Source organism: Diplotaxodon limnothrissa, linkage group LG5, assembly GCF_057381915.1.
Source record: "Diplotaxodon limnothrissa isolate DT_005_m linkage group LG5, D_limnothrissa_male_GT1.1, whole genome shotgun sequence".
Classification (NCBI taxonomy): domain Eukaryota; kingdom Metazoa; phylum Chordata; class Actinopteri; order Cichliformes; family Cichlidae; genus Diplotaxodon; species Diplotaxodon limnothrissa.
In genome coordinates this window covers 30,229,588-30,254,150 of record NC_140600.1, presented here as the reverse complement: position 1 = coordinate 30,254,150, position 24,563 = coordinate 30,229,588, and the positions used below count along the sequence as shown (strand labels likewise).

Genomic DNA, 24,563 nt, shown 5'->3' with positions numbered 1-24,563 from the left:
ATGAAATAAAAGTTTGTGAACCTGCACCAGCAGGGTTTTTCTACAGATTCTGTCTTCATTATAAAGACACACCCCCTTCACGGTCAGTTAGGCTGACGGGGAAGCATTCAACAGTTTTCAAGAAAAGCAGCAAAGCAGCCAACTCAAACCTTTGTTAGTGAAAGAGTACTTGAAAACAAAAATGTCACGTCCTTTTCGGCGCTCTCAAACTCATTGAGTAGCATGCCACATTTTTCAGGAGCTCTGCAGGTACTACAGTTTTTTAACACTAAATGACACACTAAAAATCACCTGCACGGCCAATAGAAAAGCTTCTTCACTTCAGCTGTATTAGAACCTGAACTGTGAGCAGTGCATGGTAACTGTGAGACGTTATCAGATGGCAAATGTTGTCCATTTTAAAAGGCCCCTAACTGAGTGAAGTGACCAGGAAGTATCTGCCATAATGGTAGTTGTTGAATTCTTCAGATATTCAGAAAAGATGGTTCAAACGGGAAGAAGATAATGATGCTGCACAGTTCAAAGTGACACACTAGGAAAAAGAAACTTTGTACCTTTGTGGGACCTTATGCAACTTATGAAGTTGCTGCTTTGTGTGATTTATTTAAATGTTAAGAATAAATAAAGATAAAACTGAATTAAAGGTTCAGTATACTTCAACCTTGCATTAGTTGTGTGTTGATTGTAAGCATTGCTGTGTTTCCAGCCTTTAGGATTATTAATAACTTGGCATCAGTCACAGAAAACATTAACAAACGCTGGAGTTACAATGATCATCTCTCTAGCAGGAAGAGAAAATACGAGCTGACAATTTGACATGTCAGCTAAAGCCAGAGTGACTGTCTGTGGGTTTTGTGGTATTATTAACTGCTGTTCTGAATATTGCTAAGCTGGAGTCTTGGACTTCTGCATTTGGATCTTTACTCCCACATTTCCTGACAGTGACATCGTATCATTTCATTTAATAAGCTGCCTTTGCCTTTTTCTTTCTAATTTCAGCTTTGAAAAGATACTTTTTTTTTTTTACCATTTGTGTGAAATAACATGGTCAGGACACATGGGGTGTTAAGATGTGCCTTTTGTAGTTCACCTTCAGGATGTTGTAGTTTTAACGCAGCACACTCATGCCAGCAACAAGTCCAAGTCCTCCTTCACACTTTCACTCGACCTCATGACAGTTTCCATCATGGTAAAGTGGAGGAGGGAACTTTCTGGATTTTTACCCCACAAGCCAAGGTGCCCTTTAACTGATTCCCAGACAGCAGGAGGAACGTTAGATTAATCACAAGCTTAAAAACACACGCAGGATGTGAGTTTTCAGTTTTCTTGAGATATTTAAGATATTACCAGTCACTTCAGGAGATTTTAGTTTAGTTTTAGTTCAAGGCAGAAATGTAAATCAAGCTTTATCTCAAGACTTTTTTCCCTGGCCCTGACAGCTTGGGATGCATCTGTGTGTGGCTGGCTGGCTGGACGGGGGGAAGGCGGGATACCCGACCCGCTACCCCTCGGTCATGTGTGGAGACAACCACGTGGGTCTCGTATTGTACAAAGAACCCATGGACCAGAGCAGCAAGTATGACGCCTACTGCTACAGGCTCAGAGGTGAATCTGTGTGTGTGTGTGTGTGTGTGTGTGTGTGTGTGTGTGTGTGTGTGTGGACAGAAGCAGGTCCTCCCTGATCTGTACTCCCACTTTAATGTGTTGTTTACTTTGCATTGGACTTTAATGCTGTTGCTCTGTGAGCCATGCTATCTTCAATGATTCATAAAACAGCGAATAATGAGGTAAAAAGCATAAAGCACAACCGCGGAAAACAGTCATTCTGAGTCCTAGGCTGGAGTGTGTTAACCTTGAGTCACAGCATTGGCTCATGTACATGCTTAACTCAAGGTGAACATACTGAGCTGATTGAATGTTCAGCTCACAGTTTGTAAAAAACGATTTTTGTGTGTGCAGATGTCTCATGTGCGTGCCCTCCTGATTACGTTGGAAATGGAGATTTCTGTAACGGCGTCCTGACCAGCGTCCTTGCAACGTACAGCAACATCTCCATCTTTTACAAGGTGAGTGTTTTGGGTTGAGGAGACGAACGCTCTCTCTGGTTTGAAGATTAGGCTTCAAAACGTCTGATAAAGTTGGATCACTGACCCAGACGCTTCTCTTAGTTATAGCTTTAGCTGTCTGTTCAGGCTGTTGGAGTCTCTCTCTATTCCTCTTCTCTCCTCTTTGCTCCATCCGTCCCACAGCTGCTACCCATTAGATGCCTGTCCCTCCCTGAGCCTGCTTCTTCTGGAGGTCTCTACATGTTAAAGAAAAATGAAGGAAAGACATGGCTTATAATTTGCTAACAAAAATTCATACTGAGAGTAATACTGCATTATTGAAGTAATATTGAAAGTATTTATTCAGTACTTAACCATGATGCCCAGCTCACAGCATCTGTTAAAAGTTTCTAGTAAACTATTAACCAGCTAGCTAGACTCACAAACCAGAATCATGAATAAAAACACTATTTTCTGTTGACTAATGTCACCTTAGCTGATGTTTATCGCCCAAAAAGGAGCTCCATAGATCAAATTTTTTAGGGTCTTAAAGCTTTTGTTATGATTTCCCTCCTCTTTATGACAAATATAAGCACCTAAAATGTTAATGTAGCCACTGTTAATTGTGCGTTAGCACCTTTTTAACAATCAGGGTCTCAAAATCTATCATTGAAACTGGCTCAGTTTTGTAGTTGTAAGCTGCTGCTGTCTGTATTGGCCCAATACTATTGGGGCTCCACGTGGAAAAGAGCAGCCAGAGTAACTGCAAACATTGATTGTGAGTCTTCACAAAGATGGAAAACGACACAGGAAGATGGCGCCTAAACTAAAATCAGTGGAGGCACGGCAGCAGGAGTAATCAGGAGGTACAGAACGAGCCGAAGTGCCTCTAATCAGAGCCCCAGGAGTGGCCCTGCTAAAATGACTCCACTAACAGCGTGCTACTCGATCAGTCTGCAGCTGAAAAACACACGGGCCGCTGCTTCAGACCTGGCAGCCATCGCTGGAAAGCAGAGTTTCTGTGACAACTCAGTGCCCACTGTCATTCAGTAATGAAGACAGAAAAAAACTTTCAGCACATTTCAAAGAGACCAAAGTGAGTCACCAGTCAACTGTCTCAAGCTGCGTTGCCGGCATGATTAAATCTTTTTCATTTCTATTTTTAAAGGATTTCAGGGTCAATAAAAACTAATCTGAATTCATCATTTAATGATATCTATAGAGCTTTAATAGATCTATAGACATCAAAGGGAACAGCTAATAAGTCAAGGCTCAGTTTAAACACATAAAAAAAAGCCATGTGAGAGGAAATATGTTCAGCTCAGTTATGAAAAATTAAAGTTGGTTGAAAATTGTGTGTTTTGTGTCACAGAAGGAAAAAAACTTCAGCTGTGTTTCTCTGATGAGGGAGAGGGACCCAAATCTAACATTTTCATATTTTAAACACTAAGTTTAGAAACTCTAACTTTAACCCTGTAACACTAAGTGTTTTTGGCACCTCAGAAGTGTTATTGCTTTAACATTAACGTTACTATATGTCTTTGTTTAAGATAAACTTTAAAATTGATAAATTGTTTCAATTGTCAGAAAGTTCAATGAACACAGTTTTCCAGTCAAAAGAAAAAAAAATTCTGGCAATTTTTTCATGGTTTAGGTTTTACTGGATTAAATCAAATACATTTAATTGTCAGGTAACATTTTGTCCTTATTTATTTACTTATTTTTTAACCTTTCGTTTTTGCTTTCCCGTCTTTTGAATTTCAACCAGCTACCCCCAGTACAGTTTATACAATATATGCAAGAGCTTAGATGGAAAAAGGGAGGAGTCTCTCCCAGCTCTAACTGCTCCCTCTGAAGGCATGCTTGCCAGTCAAACCTGTTATCAGCAGCTCTTCCCTAATCTGTGTACTTGGTAACTAAACTTGGTCCCAAAGGATCTGTTAATTTTTTAGGCTAGAGTCACTTGTAAGACCCTTTGAGGGATGTTAATAATGTGTAATAATCAGTGTTGGGTAAGTTACTTTAAAATAGTAACTTAGTTACATTACTAGTTACTTCTCTCAAAAGTAACTCAGTTACTTCAAGTTACTCGTTACTTTCAAAGTAACTAGTTACTAGGGAAAGTAACTTTGGTTTTACTCAGAATTCTCTTGTTAATGTGTTTCTTCCATAACTTTGCCAGTCTTCTAGCTTGCTTACTTGCCACAAGTGCACTGTGCCACCTACCAATAGAAAGGATATGATAACGTGCATATTTCCACGAGAGAAATCCCACGCCTGGACCGTCATTGACTGCTGCCATGATTCTAGCCTACGTCACAGAGTCATGTGCGCCTTTTACATCCAACACAAAAACTGCAGTCGTTGTGCTTTCGATTGTACTCAGAACTCAGAAATTCTGCCTTCTGAATAGGAAGATGTAGGTAACACCAGACTGCAGATGAGCTGCATACAGGGCTGGACTAGGAAAGAAAATTTGCCCGGGCATTTTGACTAGAGACTGGCCCACCATTATAGGAAAAATCATAAAGCCTTTGAATGAAAACAAACACTGTTGTGACAGTGATGTACACTGTTTTGATGGTATATATGCATCAATCTATCAATCGTTTGTTGTAAGATTCAGATAATTATTTTTTAAAAGCTAGACATTTTAAATGAGAATAAGAAAGAAAAGTATTTCTTTGTGCCCCCCATTCCCTGTTAATGCCCTACATGCCCCCTTGGCCACACTTTGCTAGATCCGCACCTGCACAGTTACCAGCTGTCAGCTACCTAAAAAAGGATCCTGGGGTTATTTGTCTCTCAGAAACAGTTCATAACTTCAACTCATTCATGTCACCTAAAAGGTAAACCTGTTTCTCCATCACAGCTCTGATGATCCAGTAAGGACATCTCCTGGTTTCATCTTCATGTTTCCCTCTCACCAGATAACCAAACCATATCATGACCAGCAGCTTTTTTTTACAGCTGTGGCTCCAGCAAACATCAGCTGATACTAGAAATTAATATTAAATAAATTCTAGCAACAGCTGATCAAGCTTAAACGTGCTGCTGTTGTTTAGCGCGACATCCGCTGGCTTCCTCTTTCGGCGCAAAGTGGGCGATAAACAAACAAGAGAGCCGATCAGCTGATCATTGATCAGTTTCATGATTGAAGTAGAAACGGGAGAGGGAGGGGGGAGAATGAGAGAAGAAGAGGCAGCTGTGCAGCGTAAAGACACAGAATAACTCCAGCTTTGTGCCTTTTTCATTGTAGCTGAATTACGGGACAAACTGTTTCTTTTCACCTCAATAAGAAACGCGTAATATTTTCTCTGAATACCAGACGGGACGGTTGGCAACTCTAATAACTTATGAACAAAATAAAGTTAAACATCATTAACTTCATAGCACCCACCCAGCTGTATAGAAACTCCGTCATGCTAGCTAGCACGCAGTACGGAAAAAGTCAGAATAACGAAAATAAACTCCACCTAAACTTGGTTTATATCTGACCCAGAGAGACTGCAGGTCATAACTTCTTACCTGAAGTTCAGTTCACACTTGGACCGGCGGCCACCTCGGGTCTCTTTTCCTTCTGCTTCCCTTTTCCTTCATCCACCTGCTGCCTCCACCACTTGCTAATGTTACTGAATCTGTGGAAGCTCCGCGATGCCACCACACGAAGTAACGAGTAACGACCCTATCTAAATCCCAGTAACGAGTAACGCGTTCCTGATTTTGGCATAATAACTAGTTACCGTGCTCGTTACCACAATAATAACGTAGTTACTGTAACGCGTTACTTAATAACGCGTTAGTCCCAACACTGGTAATAATACACAGGTTTTCACCTTTACAAGGTAGACGTTTTTAATGCAGGATATTCATCTGATATTCATCAAATCATCTTGAATGTATAATCTGAAACATCAAAAATGAGCAGAGAAAAAGCCTAAAAATATAAACCCAATTTGTGAGTCCACAGTTGATCCCTCTGCTGTCTCTGCCGAAATTCCCAACTGTGAAATCTTAGATCTGATCTTCTGTTCTGCTAATCTCACAGGAGACAAAGAGAAGAACAACTCCTCTCTCTCCTCCCTCACTTTGATGACCGTATCATACAACTATGACATTTATCACTGTATTTTAACTCATCCCATTTTGCTTTTCTCTTTCTCTCTCTCTCTCTGACCTTGTGCATACATGATTCAAAGCAACACTAAAACCACATTTTCTTATCTTCTGTGTTGGCTTTAACATGATCTATCATGAACTCCATAAAACATGAATATATTTTCCTTCATGTCTCATTCAGTTTATGCTATTTTACTTCAACAGGATTTATCATCAGCTCAATCTCACGACTATCCATTTCATCATTTCATTACTTCTTTTATTAAATCATACATGTTAAAGTCAGACATTCTCTGAATATTTGCTTAGTTATTCTGACAAATCACTAAAGGCTGTTTCTCCTTCGGACAAGATCTGGGCCCTGTGCTTCGTACGTCGCTTACTACATCCAAGATCAAATGAAACATCCAAGATCAAATCATCGCGCTAACTCTGAGCTCGCTATTCCGGTTCCCCGAACACACCTGTTGTTGACGATTAGTACAGCTGGATGAAGTAATGTGCGATCACTGGGTGCCGTAAAAGGGGATACGCATCGATAGCAGAAACAGTGATCGGCAACCCGCTGATTGGTCGGCGAAAATGGCGAAGGAGCGCGCTCGGTATTTTTCGGCAGCAGAGCAAGAACTCTTGAGTGAGGGATTTCAGGAGTTTCAGAGTTTAATTAAAACGCAAGGGAACACTGCAAAGGCTGCAAAAGCAAGGAGAGAGGGCTGGCAGAAAGTTGCTGACAAATCAAACTCGGAAGTAATCCAATAATAACAATAATAATGGAGTGGATTTATATAGCGCTTTTCAAGGCACCCAAAGCGCTTTACAATGCCACTATTCATTCACTCTCACATTCACACACTGGTGGAGGCAGCTACGGTTGTAGCCACAGCTGCCCTGGGGCAGACTGACAGAAGCCAGGCTGCCATATTGCGCCATCGGCCCCTCTGGCCAACACCAGTAGGCGGTAGGGTAGATTTATCATATCACACCATATTATCCAATATTATATTACATTATATTATATTATAATATGTTATATTATATCCCCTTTCACATTAGAGCCACAACAGGACCCACTAGAACATGGGAACAAGTAAAAGTGGAATATAAGAATATTCTACAGAATGGTAATATTTATCACTTATATTGCTTGTCGTCTCTTGGAAAGAGACCCTGGAATAATCTGTTTGTTTATAACAGCAACCAAGAAAAGGGCAGAGCAAAAAAAAAGACAGGTGGTGGTCCTGCACCCCCTCGTCAACAAGTTGGTTAAGTGAATAATACCCTCACGGGAAAATCGATATCTCTCTATGAGCACACTGTCGCGCTGAGCTAAAGGATCCTGTCTGTCCCGCAATATACGCTGAATTCTGTAAACTCTCCTTATCAATCTTGCACCTTCCGCAATGGGTTGCTCGCGTAAACGGACAGGACATGGCTGCGACAGGCTTCCCAAATCCACCTTCGCTTTTATAGCCGTGGTCTCTCATCTTGATTACACGAAGTAATTTACAATTACTACTCTGAAATATGAATTACATCTGTAATAATCACATACATGTAATAGAATGTTAATAGTACATTTCCCTTTTTTAGGGAATGACCTGTATGTATCTGTGTGAAATCAATAAAAGGATCAAGTGCTGCATTATCTTTAGTTACATTGATGTTATTTATTTATGGTGAAACAGTGGTGGAATATCGCTGTTGCTTTCGTATGAATGACGCGGGCATACCTGCGTGGCCACGATCTAATCCTGTTTACATAAAGTAAACCTGCTCCCCAGCAGGTTTACGCTTACGGCTCTGTTGCTATGACAGCAAGTCCCGGATGGGCTTCGGGGAACCGAACGATCCAGGATCACGCGAAATCGTCAACAATCTAATCCAGCTAACTCACTTAGCGCGGTACGAAGCACAGGCCCCTGGGCTTTGCAATGTTTACACTCTTCATTGGCACAAAAAAATCACAGCACAGAAGTGCACACACACACATCACAGTAAGAGGTTAGGACTCAGGTATTAGAAACATTTAATTCTAATGATTATATTCTCATTTAACTATTTGTGATTATAATATAAGGAAATCTGTATCATTTTAATGTTCTGAGATGTCTCTTTGTCTATGGACAAAGAGGAAATTACTTCATGCTGAAACTCACCTGGATAAGATCCAGGCACCTTTCAAAATAAAAATAAACACACATTAAATTCTTGTTCATTGTTCATCATAAATTCTTTCACTTAAACTTACCGTTGTGAATATTTTCCTAACGAGTCAAATAAAAAACATTTCGTAGTTTTCTAAAGGACTGTGAGATTTTAAGAAAACAGATGTGTCACCTGCTGAAGATAATGAGCTCTGGAAGAAGTCCAGTTAATGAGAAGAGAAGGCAGCTGCTTCCAGCTGAACAACACAGAGGCTCAGTGTCCACTGATCTACCTCAAAAAAAGATGTAGGAGGATTCAGTTCAGGAATGTGGCGCTCCACAAAGCTACAGATCTCCTCCGGTCTTGTAATTACAGAGAAACTGTCAAAAGTTAAAGCTTAGGACATATTTATAAAGTTTTTTATATATATATTTATTCTATTTTGCTTAAAGCTGGTTTCTGCTGACAACACAAAACCTGACCATGGCCTTTTCTACTCTTCTGGCTTCCTGTCAGTTTCAAGTCTTGTCATCTCTTCAGCCCCATGCGCCCTTTAACCTTTTCATCAACAAGGAATTCGTCTTTTTCTGTTTAAAACACAAGTGGGAATGTGGCGTCTTCTGGCAGAACATTTATAACACAAAGGATCAAGAGCCTCCAGGGGCTAATGAATGTAACTTTCATGCCCATTTCCATAGCAATGTTGTATTAGATTCGTTTTCAAGTCTCAATAATACCAAGATTCAGTTCAATTCAACTTTATTTATATAGCAGCAGTTCACAACAACAGCTTTATACTGTAAGGTAAAGATCCAGTCATAGGACCTGGCGTCCACATATGTGGACATCACATTTTGGGTTATTTAGACCAAAATACTCAATTTTGCTCTACAAGCACCTGATATCCACTTACAAGGACATTATACTGCTACTGTTCTATCAAAATTTTAAACGAATATCCTCATACGTGGTTCTCATTTTACTTAGAAACAAAATTAGGTAAAAAAAAAAATCTGGCAATTCTTTGTTTTTACATTCATCAGGTCCCAATCAGCTAGGGTTGCCAACCGTCCCTTAAAATACGGAATCGTCCCGTATTTCGAAACAAAAGTACACGTCCCGTATTGAGCTAATAAGGGACGCACTTTGTCCCGTAATATAGTGAGAATCAAAAGTAGTCTATAAATGTTAATGGAATTAACGCTTTGTTTGAAAACATAATTCCCAGCCCCTCTCCTGCTTTGTGACCAATGAGCTGACAGCACACTTATGACAATTCGAGTATGACAATTCAGATTATCTCATTGGTCGAGGAAAGGTCGCTTACAGAGAAAATACCGGAAGACAACAGATGACCACAACAACAAGCATGGCCAACAGGGAAACAAACGCCGACACTGCGGTGCAAGTCTCGGATGACAGTACACCTAAAGCTGGGCAAACACTGTGCGATTTTCAAACTGCACGATTGACTCGCAGGGGTTAGAAGTTGGTAGGTCACGATGCAGGTCTCACACTATACCACCCGATGCTCTGATGCGACCTGAGAGCTCACACTGTGCCTCCATAAAATGAAGGTTATAACAGACAATCTGTCGCTCGCTCTCTCTGTCTTTCACTCACACAGACACACACACCACCACCATCAACTTTGCTAAATTGCTAATGAAAAACATTGATCAGGCAGCTGTGATTAAGCAGCAGTGTAAATCCAACTGTTTTCACGGTTGTTGTGGTCGTGATAATTTTGTGATGCCACATCGAAAAGGCTCGGATGAGCTTTCTAAAGTTCTACAAGTTGTGCCTCCATGGCTTGTGTCCAGATCACACGCTGCACAGCTGTGCTGCTCCGTCTTTTTCACCGACGTTTACGTGTTTGCGCGTGCGCAGTGTGAGCGGCTGCGGTGACACCCTCACGAGCGATTGATGATCGGGAGCTGGTCGTGAGGTGTTAATCGCTTCTCGTTACCCCACGTATACTACACGACGCACGATGAAGGCCAAAATCGGTCTGATCACCAAATCCGTCGCACGACTCAGAAATCGTCTCAAAATGGGCCAAAAATCGCACAGTGTGAGCCCAGCATTAGAGCAGCAATGTTTGTTCGCTCAGAGAAAGAAAAATAGGCTGCAAAAGCACAGGGAGGAATGGGAAAAGGAAAACACCTGGCTGGAAAAAGTTAATATGGGCATGTGCAGTGAATATCAGCGCTATGTGGCCAGAAGTGTGATAATATAACTTATTTTGTGTAATAAACATCTGTAAGGATAGATGATTACAACAAATAGATGACTAATACATAAAAGTAATACATAGATGAATAATGATGATGAGTTATGATGCGTAATCATGGGAACAAGCGGGTTTACAAACAGGAGCAGCTGATTAGCATTAGAAAAGCTGAAATAATACCTCAACTGAAGCCAACTGTACTAAATGCACTATATGTGCACAGTTACAAGAATATTTTTCTTTCTATTGTTTTCTATTAATTTATATAATTTTAAGTTAAGCAGGACAGAGTTCTTTTAAAGAAAGATTTACTTATATTCTCAAAAGTTAAGCATGACAGGCTTCTGTTTAAGAAGGAGACCTGTTTTACTGTGTTAATGTTGTCATTTTGAGCTAAAAATAAATGGCTAAATGATCATTTGTTTCCCATGTGTTCATATCACAAAGAATATGCATCTGCTTAAATCAACTTCAAGTCAAATGGTTAAAAAAATAATTTCACACACAAAAAAAGAGCTACCACACTGGGAAGCATAGCTGGACTGGCCATCGGGCATACCGGGCATTTGCCCGGTGGGCCACTGGCGATTTTTTGTTTTTATGGGCCGATGGATTTTTTTTATTTATTTTTTTTTTTTTTTAGGAAGGGTATATATAATGGAAGGTGTTGGATTGGCCAATTGGTCATGATCGACTCTGGGCTGGACCAATTACAGCCGAGGAGGCTGGATGCACCCTCCCCCTTGTTTAGCAATCACGTGATTTTCGCGCATTGCATGCCGGGAACTCGTGGCAAAACAATCCAAGTACCGCATCAAATGCAAACATTTGCAGCACCGCAAAACGTTCATTCTCCGGTTCCAATACCTTCTTTTTTTTCTTTGCCGCACAAAAAAGTAATGTACAAAACAAAAGGAGAACAATGCTGGTCCGTACAAAGACAGACTCGACGAAAAGACAAAGAAAAGATACGAGGAAAAAATCAAAGGAGTGAAAGAGTGGACAAAAGACGTCAGCGTGCTGCCCAACTTTCACCACGCTCATATTTATAATTATACGGTTCTTGGAGTGAGTGCATACACTCATGAAGTTTAGTAACTTCAGGTCACTGCAACAAGCCCAGGTACAGTTTACCGACGGATGGGTACAGGACCTTGAAACGCACCGTGTAGAACGAAAGACTATTGTACATATCATAAGTTTACCAGTCTCACAAATCGTCTTCATAAATACACATTCATTAACAGTTTATTAATAGGACCTTTGAGCTCAACGGTAATTAATTAGTAGTGGAAATAATTTCTGGTAGTGTAACAGTGTTTATGTGGTATTATTCCACTTGCCACAAATATCAGTGTAATGGGGAAACAGCGCCCCCCCTCTCGGTGTGGCTGGCTGCAGTAATCGCTGCCAGTCTGCCATAGCCATACGAGAGGTGAGTTGTATTGTTCCGCACACAATATAGCTAAGTAGTACAGACACATAAAACATGTTTGATTAGCTGAAGAGGACCGAGTGTAATAAGTGCTTAGTGGACACATGTCCAACACCAGTTTTATGTACTTTTCATTTGTTTATTAATGTGTGAAACTGTATGCTAAAGCGGAATGCTAATGAGATGTTCTGCCATAGTGTGCTGTGCGGAGTGGTGTGTGGCGAGCCTGTGCACTGATAATGCACCGTTGTTTCCATTCAGGAAATAAAGTGGCAACGATCGATCAGAGACTCCTTGTCTTTTTAAAAACACTACACAACGCAGAGTCGAGGAGTCTGTTTGGGCCGAACTGTTGCAGCGGGATGAAGCAGAAACCGGTTACAGTAGCATTACAGAAATGTAGCAGTGACAATAATATTGTATGTTGTAATCGCAATGGACAATTAGTGATACAAAACAACTGTTTTATCTTGTGAATAAAAGTATATGGTTTTGTCAGTGTACCATGGTTATAACAGAAGCGAAACGCAATATTGTGTCAGGACAATTCACTATTTATGCACAATAAACAAAGGAGCATAGCGCGACAATTTCTGTTCAGCGCCAGACTTGCTTGTAACCTATATCACCAATTATGTTAAGAAAAATGACGCATTAACTACTACAAAACTCTGACCTTTGTGGGAATGCTTGGATCAGACTAACATGTGAGCTGGAGTGTTCTGAGATGTTATATTTGGTATATCCAGACCATCCGTCGGCTCTTACTTCGGAAACATGGCTTAAAAATTTTCACTTCAACGACGTAATCCGATAAAAAAAAACGATCTCTTTACCCATCGGCTTCCCGTGGCTGTCATGCGACCGGCTATTGCAGTTAATAATACAACAGCTTCTTGCCATTTTTTTGGGTTTCTTTTTATCGCTGTGTAACTGAGTTCAATTGAAAGCCTGCGTGCACTAGTACCTCTTGCCACAAGTTCCCAGAATCCTTTGCGGTTTTATCCCTGAATGACGTCACATTTCAATCTTTATCCTGGTGGGCCGGTCTCTAGTCAAAATGCCCGGGCCGATTTTTTGTCCCAGTCCAGCCTTGCTGGGAAGGGTGAAGACAACTGGGTTGCCCGGCCCTGGCCACGAGGTGTCCCTTATTTATTTTTCAGGGAGTTGGCAACCCTACAATCAGCCCAAATATCAAAGAGAAATAAAAAAATGCATGCTGTGGAAGAGTTCGGGTCTTAGGAGGTTAAAGAAAAAATACAATAATCACACAAACCCTTTAAAAGCAGTGCTTGGCAATAGTGGGAACGAACGTTTAACAGGAAGAGGCCTCCAGCAGAACCAAGTTCAGGAGGGAGCAGCCAATTAAGGGTCACATGATCCAGTCCTAACTATAAGCTTCATCAGAAAGGAAAGTTTTAAGCCTAATCTTAAAGCAGGCAAGCCTAATAGCTGAAAACTCTGCCTCCTATTCTGCTGTACAGAACCATAGCTAAGCCTTTTGATTCATTTAAAAAAAAAAAACTTTTCAGTTGAAACTATAAAACATTAGGTAAATGGAGTTAGCCCCAGAGATTTCTGAATGATTCACCCCAGGAAAACCTACTATTTTTCAGAGTTCACTACACTATTTGTAAACTAGTTAACTCTGAGCATGTCACTTTTATGACGTATAATTTATGCAGTTATCTGCTTATACTTTTTAAGAGTTCATAGAATATGACTGGTTGCATTTTACCAATTTTTGTTTTATATGTTTAAAAACAAATATATATGAGGAAAGAGAGACGGTGGTGAGGTGTGCAGTAGGGTGAAATGGGGTCAAGGTGGTGGTGGGATTACATGGGGGATCAGCTCTGAGAGCCGTAATGGACAATATGACAGATGAAGTCAGGCAGGAGTCTCCTGGGACTATAATGTTTGCAGACGACACTGTGATCTGTAGTCAGAGTAGGGAGCAGGTAGAAACCCTGGAGCGGTGGAGGGAGAGGAATCAGTCAGTAGAAGGAAGACAGAATACATGTGTGTGAATTAGTGGGAGACAGGGGTAGCAGTGAAGCTGCAAGGAGTTGAAGGTAGATCAGTTTAAACACAAGGTTGACCATCTAAAACAGTGTATAAGAGAGGCATTGTGGAGACGAGTGTCAGGAGTGTTTTGTGACAGAATGGGAAGGCCTGCAAGATGGTAGTGCGATCTGCTGTGATGTATGGTCTGGAGACAAACATACATCACAGCACTGACAAAACGACAAGAGGTCCAGGACCCCCTGTCTGGAGGCAGAGCTGAAGATGCTAAGGTGCTAAGATTTTCATTCAGAGTGACGAGAATGGACAAGATTAGAAACAGTCTTGTCCATTCTCGTGGACAAGATGTGGAGGAGGATGTGGTTGGTGGTGAGGATACTAGAGATAGGGTGAGATGGAGGCAGATGATCCGCCAAAAGAAGGACAACGACCAGGACAGCTCTCTCTGTCCTGGTCATTGTGTCCTTGGGCAAGACACTTTACCCTACCGCCTACTGGTGATGGCCAGAGGGGCCGATGGCGCGATATGGCAGCCTCGCTTCTGTCAGTCTTGTCATGGCCGAGGCCGCCTCAACAGAGAAAGGACTCAAATGCTGGACGCCGAACAGCACGTAAGTAGTTTTAGAGACAACCTTTATTTTCTCAGTAAGTGTTCATAAACAGGAAACTGGAATGTGCGTTTAACAAGTGCAAAATGCCACAACTAAACCAAAGGGGTTTTAAGCAGCCTGGGCTAAGTAAGCAATCTGGTGTTGGTCAGTGGAAATAGCAGTTCCGGGGATTGGGCTGGAGGCAGAGTCAAACTGGGTCCGGGGTTAGGTTCAGAGTCACTGTAAATAGAGTACAGACGTTCAGGTATGGTTCAGGAGGAATATGGGCAAGCTGTTCGTTCTGAATTTTCCTTAGCACTGCGTACTTGCCGCGGGTGGTCTGTAGTGGCGTGGAGGGGTGGGTGGTCCGGGTGAGTGGTCTGAAATTCCTGGTGTTGAGGCAGGGAGGCAGGCAGGTGAGTCGGGTGAACAGCCCGTGGGACTGTCAGGTGGTCCAGCGTCCGGATTGGAGCTCTTTGGCGGAGATTTGTGTCTGGCAACTTGGTGCGTGGCTGTCAGAGAAACACAATGAGTCAAGGTAGTTTACAAAGCGTGTGCGAAATCACAGTGGTGGCCTGCACTAACTAGGGTTAGCTGAGAATCTGGCGAAGAGAGGTTGAGTGCGCTGGCCTTATGAGTCCCCGGCTTAATTACCCACAGGTGTGAGCAATCAGCAGAATACTGAGGCCCCTCCCAGGGGTGGAGATACCGACTCGGAGGGAGACACCCTGGCACACACCCGGACGATGACAAGTCAGCCCCAGGGCAGCTGTGGCTACAACTGTAGCTTGCCTCCACTAGTGTGTGAATGTGAGAGAGAATGAATAGTGGAATTGTAGAGCGCTTTGGGTGCCTAGAAAAGCGCTATATAAATGCAATCCATTATTATTATTATCCATTTTCTGCTCTTGCTCTTGACGAAGGCGGTCGCACTTTTCTCCTCTCCTCCTCCTCCTCTCCCTTAGCTTCCCTGCTTAGCCTCTTATGTCCTTGTCTAGTCTCGTGTTTTTTGTATTACTTTTCCCTGGAACACTCTCTCACAGTCTGTTCTCTAAAACCTAAAAGAGGAATTATGGATTGGATCAACTGGTCCCTAAATGCAATTGACACCCCTTTCTCAACAAGAAGTCTGGGCTTGGGTGAGCCTGAGTGCTGAAGATATCTACCTATTCGGAACCATGGTAACAGGGTTCTGGCTGATCGGAGCTGGCTTGGCCCTGACTTATCGAAGAATTAAGAAAGCGGAACCGGCTGTTCAAACCCCCACAAGGCTGCCCGCTGGGATTGAAACGATGGGAGAGGCATGAGTTTCTCAAAATGGGCTCATTGAGTGCAGCATGGATAAGATCTTGGAAAGGCTACGGCTGCTGTGAATACTCAGAATAAGATCTCTGACTGCAGACTGGATACATCTCGGAAGGGCTCGCTCGGAATAACATCTCTGAGCGGAAATTGGATGACATCTCGGGGAGGCACACTGTCGTGAGTTCTCAGAATCGGCTCCTTGAGCACAAGAAATGACAACATCACAGAACGCAAGTATGGCAAAGCTCGCGGCTCTCCAACGGGAGATTGAGAGACCAGAGTTGGACTGTAGAACTGCTTTGAAATTCATATGAGCTGTTCGCACTAAAGTAAAAACCACCATCACTTATGCGGATACCCCTTTGGCGCCAGCTGCGGTCTCAAGGCTGGAGCTGAACAACAACACCCTGATAACGACTGTGTTTAGATTGTTCCTTCCCATTCCATGCAGGCCACCTGGGTTGGCTGGAAGACTGTTTACTTAGCCTAGCAGGGCGAAGGACACTGTCTCAGCTGAACTCTGGACACGCACACACATACATATACACTGATATGCACACACTCATCCCCCGTCCCTTTCCAAATGCCTTCGATGCTTATTCCCTTCCGATGCTGACGGTGGATCAAGGAGACCAGCGCACGCAGGCCCGGATGTACTGTCTAATTCGGCTGTCTCTCACCCTTTACCCACCCCTGTTGCTTGTCATGTGTTTCTTTGGTGTATTAAGAGTTTTTTCATGTGCTATGTGCAGAGGTGTTTTTTTTCTGTTCTCAAACTGATCTCCCTGTTGGAGCTCAGTCTGGGGGGAGTTATTTTTTCCTCCTTATCTTTCCTCATGTGGTGCATTTTCCATTGTTATACCTCTCTGACCTGTCTTCCCCACGTGATGCTTTGTGTAATGTATGTATGGTCGGAGGGTAAGATGGCGCCGCCATTGCGTGCAATAGGTCGGCAGCCTTATGAAATTTCCCCTTGTGGGACTAATAAAGGTATATCAAATCAAATCAAATTATAAATTGAAAAAAGTCACTGTCCTTTCTCTTTGCAGATGTTGTTGGAGTACAGCGGCACGTCCTCAGAGGGCAGTCAACTTGTCAAGTTTCTTTCTCACAGGAAGGCTGAAGTCACGCTGTTTGTCCCTCATAACACCGGCTTTGCTCCAAATCAGGTGAAATAAATAACACAACGCTTCAGTAAATGCTTATCATTTCTTAGATTAATTAGGGCTGTCAAATATAAGCAACTTAGAATTTTTTTTTATGCTAAACCTTTACAGTTAATATATATAACTGTAATAAGTAAGTATTAATCTAGTAAAGTAACATAAATAAAAAAGCTTTCCACAACAAATAAAAATCCAGACAGGGAAACTAGTACGAAAATTAATAAAACTAGAAAAATTTGCATTTCCTGCGAAAATGCAGTGTGGATGCTTAAAGCTGAAGCTGTATGCAAAAAGTAGCTGAAAAAGCTGAAAAGTTGCAGAAATTGTAAAAACTTTGCAGAAGCAAAAGAAGTTTGCTAAAATGGAATAACTTAGCAGAACTGCAATATCTTAGAGGAAACATAATACTTGGCAGAGATACAATAGCATAGCAGAATTTAGCAGAAATATTGTAACTTACCAGAAACATGATAACTTCTCAAAAATACAAGAATTTAGGAGAAATAGTATAAGATAACAGAAAGAATATATTTAGCCAAAAATACTTAAACATTGCAGAAACACTATGATTTAGAAAAATAGTACAACAGAGCAGAAATATTGTGATTTACCAGAGACACTGTGATGAACTATGAATATTGTAATTTTAAATTAAGACTATGTTTTAGCACAAATATTATAATTTGGCAGACATACTAAATTTAGCAGAAATACTATATTAAGCACAAATCCTATGAAAAGCAGAAATAATATGATTAAGCATAAATACTACATTTAGCAGAAATACTATATTAAGCACAAATCTTATAAAATAGCAGAAATAGTATGATTTAGCACAATAGTAATAAGTTAAACAGAAAAATTGGAAAAGCAAAATGGACAGCTGAAAAAATGCTGAACATGCTGAGGGTCCCTCAAATATACTTGTTAAATGACAAAAATCTGAAAAAAAATTTATGACAGCCACACAATTACAAATATGTACACATGAGGAAACACACATGCACAGAGAGACACACACACAAGATCCAATTCAGTCAACCAGTCTAACTATATTCAATTTAAATCCTACAATGACATGCTGCCAAATAAGGGCAGGGTCCTCTCTCTCCCACTAAACAAACACACACACACACACACACACACACACACACACACACACACACACACACACACACACACACACACACACACACAGAGGGAGAGAGCTGCCGAATTTAAATCCACCAATCAGAGTGGCTGTTTACGTTTTCCCGCCAAAACATGTGCATCTTTTTACACACGCAGCACAGAGAGGCACAGGATTATTGCAGCCTATTTCTCATAGTGAGGACTCCCCACAAACAAATGACCATAATTTCCTAACCGTAGGGGCTAGAGCGGTCATTCTTACACCGTTTTGTTCAGAAGAGATGGGGGAATCTTCCAGTGTTAACAATTTATCATTAAAATGTGAATTTTTAGAGATATACGACATGGATGACTTGTTGACTTAGAAGCCACGAATTCCCCAATATGCAATTTTGAATGCCTGAGGCCACATATATGATTGGCTGCCTGGGAAGCCGTGCAGGCCCTGATTTGTGGATTTGAATTCCTCAGCCCTCAGATATGATTGGCTGGCTTAGAAGCCATGAAGGCCCCAATATGCAAATTTGAATGCCTCAGGACACATATATGATTGGCTGGGAAACCGTGCAGGCCCTGATTTGAAAATTTGAATGTCTAAGTCCTCACAGAGGATTGGCTGCCTGGGGACCTGGCAGAAATATATAGAAATACTATGATTAAGCATAAATACTACATTTAGTAGAAATACTATGTTTGAGCAAAAATCCTATAAAAAGCAGAAATACTATATTAGGCACAAATCCCATAAAAAGCAGAAATAGTATGATTAAGCATAAATACTACATTTAGTAGAAATACTATGTTTTAGCACAAATAGTATAAAAAGCAGAAATACTGTAATTTAGCAGAAATACTATATTAAGCACAAATCCTATAAAAAGCAGAAATACTATATTAGGTACAAATCCTATAAAAAGCAGAAATACTATATTAGGCACAAATCTTATAAAAAGCAGAAATACTATATTAGGCACAAATAGTATAAAAAGCAGAAATACTATAATTTAGCAGAAATACTATGTTAGGCACAAATCCTATAAAAAGAATAAATACTATAATTTAGCAGAAATACTATATTAGGCACAAATCTTATGAAAAGCAGAAATAGTATGATTTAGCAGAATAGTAATAACTTACAAAATTACAAATATGGAGGCATATTGAAACACAAATGCACAAAGGGACACACAAACACAGGCTCTAATCCAGTCAACCAGTCTAACTATATTCAATTTAAATCCTACAATGACATGCTGCCAAATAAGGGCAGGGTCCTCTCTCTCCCACTAAACACACACACACACACACACACACACACACACACACAGACAGACACAGAGGGAGAAAGCTGCCGAATTTAAATCCACCAATCAGAGTGGCTGTTTACGTTTTCCCGCCAAAACAGGTGCATCTTTTTACACACGCAGCACAGAGAGGCACAGGATTATTGCAGCCTATTTCTCATAGTGAGGACTCCCCTCAAACAAATGACCATAATTTCCTAACCGTAGGGGCTAGAACGGTCATTCTTACACCGTTTTGTTCAGAAGAGATGGGGGAATCTTCCAGTGTTAACAATTTATCATTAAAATGTGAATTTTTAGAGATATATGACATGGATGACTTGTTGACTTAGAAGCCACGAATTCCCCAATATGCAAATATGAATGCCTGAGACCACATATATGATTGGCTGGCTGGGAAGCCGTGCAGGCCCTGATTTGTGGATTTGAATTCCTCAGCCCTCAGATATGATTGGCTGGCTTAGAAGCCATGAAGGCCCCAATATGCAAATTTGAATGCCTCAGGACACATATATGATTGGCTGGGAAGCCGTGCAGGCCCTGATTTGAAAATTTGAATTTCTCAGTCCTCACAGAGGATTGGCTGCCTGGGGACCTGGCAGATATATATATAGAAATACTATGATTAAGCATAAATACTACATTTAGTAGAAATACTATGTTTTAGCACAAATACTATAAAAAGCAGAAATACTATAATTTAGCAGAAATACTATATTAGGTACAAATCCTATAAAAAGCAGAAATACTATATTAGGCACAAATCCTATAAAAAGCAGAAATACTATATTAGGCACAAATAGTATAAAAAGCAGAAATACTATAATTTAGCAGAAATACTATGTTAGGCACAAATCCTATAAAAAGAATAAATACTATAATTTAGCAGAAATACTATATTAGGCACAAATCTTATGAAAAGCAGAAATAGTATGATTTAGCAGAATAGTAATAACTTACAAAATTACAAATATGGAGGCATATTGAAACACAAATGCACAGAGGGACACACAAACACAGGCTCTAATCCAGTCAACCAGTCTAACTATATTCAATTTAAATCCTACAATGACATGCTGCCAAATAAGGGCAGGGTCCTCTCTCTCCCACTAAACACACACACACACACACACACACACACACACAGACAGACACAGAGGGAGAGAGCTGCCGAATTTAAATCCACCAATCAGAGTGGCTGTTTACGTTTTCCCGCCAAAACAGGTGCATCTTTTTACACACGCAGCACAGAGAGGCACAGGATTATTGCAGCCTATTTCTCATAGTGAGGACTCCCCTCAAACAAATGACCATAATTTCCTAACCGTAGGGGCTAGAGCGGTCTTTCTTACACCGTTTTGTTCAGAAGAGATGGGGGAATCTTCCAGTGTTAACAATTTATCATTAAAATATGAATTATTAAAGATATTAGACTTCTAATGCACCATAACTGAGCAGAGCGAAGCAAAAACTGCCTTGACTTGCCCTCAAACAACGCTTTGTAACTCGAAATCTATTTGGAGTATCGATATCATTCTTTCACCGTAAGAGACAGCAGGCTTTGGTGAACAGTCATAGAAATTTTCAGGTCTCTGTGGAAATCCAACAAAAAGTTATGACGAGAGAAAAAAGTGGTTCATTTCCACAGTTTGAAATCTGAAGAAATCTGAGCGAAGGACAAATTTCCTACCCTCAAACAAGTCCAACTCATTTCAGAACGGTAATAGGTGAGAAAGAAATTCTTGAATTGTGAGCGTCAGGAGTGTCTGAAGATATACGGGGACAAGCCTCATGTCTTAACTTTGCTTCGTTAAGGAGATATGACGATTCGAATATGCCTCTCATTACAGAAATCCAGCGATGATTTTGAACAAGCTCTCCATTGACTTTATATGGAGAGTTTTCCGACATTGTGTTGGTCTGAGGAGATTTGCGAAAGTTCTATGAATACCACAACAATGATAGTGACATTTTCTGAAAGCCAGCAAAAATACCTACGTTTTGATGTATAATTTGTGGAAGTTGAGTGAAAATTGAGCAAGTAGCAGGAAGTTGTTCGGACATGAAGTGAAAATTGCAAAACCTTCAGTGGCACACTGGAAGCCAAGAGCATAGCAACCATAACAACGCATGTATTTTGTGAAAAATCACAATTTTGCAACTCAAAACTTTAAGAGGCATAAAAGTAAAACAGTAAAAGATTTGAAAAAGCTGAATCATACATGAATAGCCCAATAATTTGTGAACATTTTAAAGTTTGAATGGTTGTTCTAGGCAAAAGTGTGAGGGAAGTAGTTAAGTTTCAAAAACAAGCAAATTTTAGCAGAATTGCAGAAGTTTCCCATTCATTTCAATGGGACAAATTAAAGGAAAAAAGCTTAATATTTTAAAAAGTATAATAGCAAAAAATAGCAAAAGTCATAGCCGGAATAAGCAGAAATAGCAGAATAGTTTAAAATTTGAACGGTGAAAATAGCACAAAAATTGTGGAAGTTGTTCTACGGCGAAAAGTGTACGGAAGCAACTTGAAGAATAACTAGAAAAATTTGCATTTCCTGCGAAAATGCAGTGTGGATGCTTAAAGCTGAAGCTGTATGCAAAAAGTAGCTGAAAAAGCTGAAAAGTTGCAGAAATTGTAAAAACTTTGCAGAAGCAAAAGAAGTTTGCTAAAATGGAATAACTTAGCAGAACTGCAATATCTTAGAGGAAACATAATACTTGGCAGAAATACAATAGCATAGCAGAATTTAGCAGAAATATTGTAACTTACCAGAAACATGATAACTTCTCAAAAATACAAGAATTTAGGAGAAATAGTATAAGATAACAGAAAGAATATATTTAGCCAAAAATACTTAAACATTACAGAAACACTATGATTTAGAAAAATAGTACAACAGAGCAGAAATATTGTGATTTACCAGAGACACTGTGATGAACTATGAATATTGTAATTTTAAATTAAGACTATGTTTTAGCACAAATATTATAATTTGGCAGAAATACTATAATTTAGCAGAAATACTATATTAAGCACAAATCCTATAAAAAGCAGAAATGGTATGATTAAGCATAAATACTACATTTAGTAGAAATACTTTGTTTTAGCACAAATCCTATGAAAAGCAGAAATACTATATTAAGCACAAATCCTATAAAAGCAGAAATAGTATATTAAGCACAAATCTTATAAAATAGCAGAAATAGTGTGATTTAGCACAATAGTAATAAGTTAAAAAGAAAAATTGGAAAATCAAAATGGACAGCTGAAAAAATGCTGAACATGCTGAGGTTCCCTCAAATATACTTGTTAAATGACAAAAATCAGCAAAAAAATTTATGACTGCCACACAATTACAAATATGTACACATGAGGAAACACACATGCACAGAGAGACACACACACAAGATCCAATTCAGTCAACCAGTCTAAATATATTGAATTTGAATCTTACAATGGGATCATCCCATTAAAAGGCTTTCTCTCTCTCTCTGTCACACACACACACAAACACACACACACACACACACACACACACACACACAGGGAGAGAGAAGTAAGTTTCTAGGTCAGCCTGGGAGCTGGTGAATTTGAATCCACCAATCAGAGAGGCTGTGCACTTTTCCCCACCAAAACAGGTGCATCTGTTTACACACGCAGCAGCACAGAGAGACACAGGATTTTTGCAGTCTATTTCTCATAGTGACGACTCCCCTCAAACAAATGACCGTAATTTCCTAACCGTAGGGGCTAGAACGGTCATTCTTACACCGTTTTGTTCAGAAGAGATGGGGGAATCTTCAAGTGTTGACAATTTAATATTAAAATATGAATTTTTAGAGATATATGACATGGATGTCTTGTTGACTTAGAAGCCACGAATTCCCCAATATGCAAATTTGAATGCCTGAGACCACATATGTGATTAGCTGGCTGGGAAGCCGTGCAGGCCCTGATTTGTGGATTTGAATTCCTCAGCCCTCAGATATGATTGGCTGGCTTAGAAGCCACGAAGGCCCCAATATGCAAATTTGAATGCCTCAGGACACTTATTTGATTGGCTGGGAAACTGTGCAGGCCCTGATTTGAAAATTTGAATGTCTCAGTCCTCACAGAGGATTGGCTGCCTGGGGACCTGGCAGAAATATATAGAAATACTATGATTAAGCATAAATACTACATTTAGTAGAAATACTATGTTTTAGCACAAATATTATAAAAAGAAGAAAAACTATAATTTAGCAGAAATACTATATTAAGCACAAATCCTATGAAAAGCAGAAATAGTATGATTTAGCAGAAATACTGTATTTAGCACAAGTACCGAAAAGTACCAGAAATACTATGATTTAGCAGAATAGTAATAACTTATTGAAACACAAATGCACAGAGGGACACACAAGCACAGGCTCTAATCCAGTCAACCAGTCTAACTATGTTCAATTTAAATCCTACAATGACATGCTGTCAAATAAGGGCAGGGTCCTCTCTCTCCCACTAAACACACACACACACACACACACACACACACACAGGGAGAGAGGACTAAGTTTCTAGGTCAGCCTGGGAGCTGCTGAATTTGAATCCACCAATCAGAGAGGCTGTTTACGTTTTCCCGCCAAAACAGGTGCATCTTTTTACACACGCAGCACAGAGACATAGACCTGCTTCTTTCAGTTTATTTCACATAGTGAGGATTCCCCTCAAACAAATGACCATAATTTCCTAACCATAGGGGCTAGAGCGGTCATTCTTACACCGTTTTGTTCAGAAGAGATGGGGGAATCTTCAAGTGTTGACAATTTATCATTAAAATATGAATTTTTAGAGATATATGACATGGATGACTTGTTGACTTAGAAGCCACGAATTCCCCAATATGCAAATTTGAATACCTGGAGCCCACATACATGATTGGCTGGCTGGGAAGCTGTGCAGGCCCTGATTTGTGGATTTGAATTCCTCAGCCCTCAGATATGATTGGCTGGCTTAGAAGCCATGAAGGCCCCAATATGCAAATTTGAATGCCTCAGGACACATATATGATTGGCTGGGAAGCCGTGC

General features: G+C 40.3%; 1 protein-coding gene across 1 annotated transcript in view; it reads left to right on the top strand.

Moving 5' to 3' along the window:
* stab1 (stabilin 1) overlaps positions 1-24,563 on the top strand; it is a 236,448-nt gene that overhangs the window by 137,447 nt on the left and 74,438 nt on the right. The window contains exons 63-65 of the mRNA XM_085353392.1: positions 1,440-1,605; positions 1,960-2,066; positions 16,947-17,066. Of these exons, the coding sequence (XP_085209518.1) occupies positions 1,440-1,605; positions 1,960-2,066; positions 16,947-17,066 (393 nt within the window). The remainder of the gene's footprint in view (positions 1-1,439; positions 1,606-1,959; positions 2,067-16,946; positions 17,067-24,563) is intronic.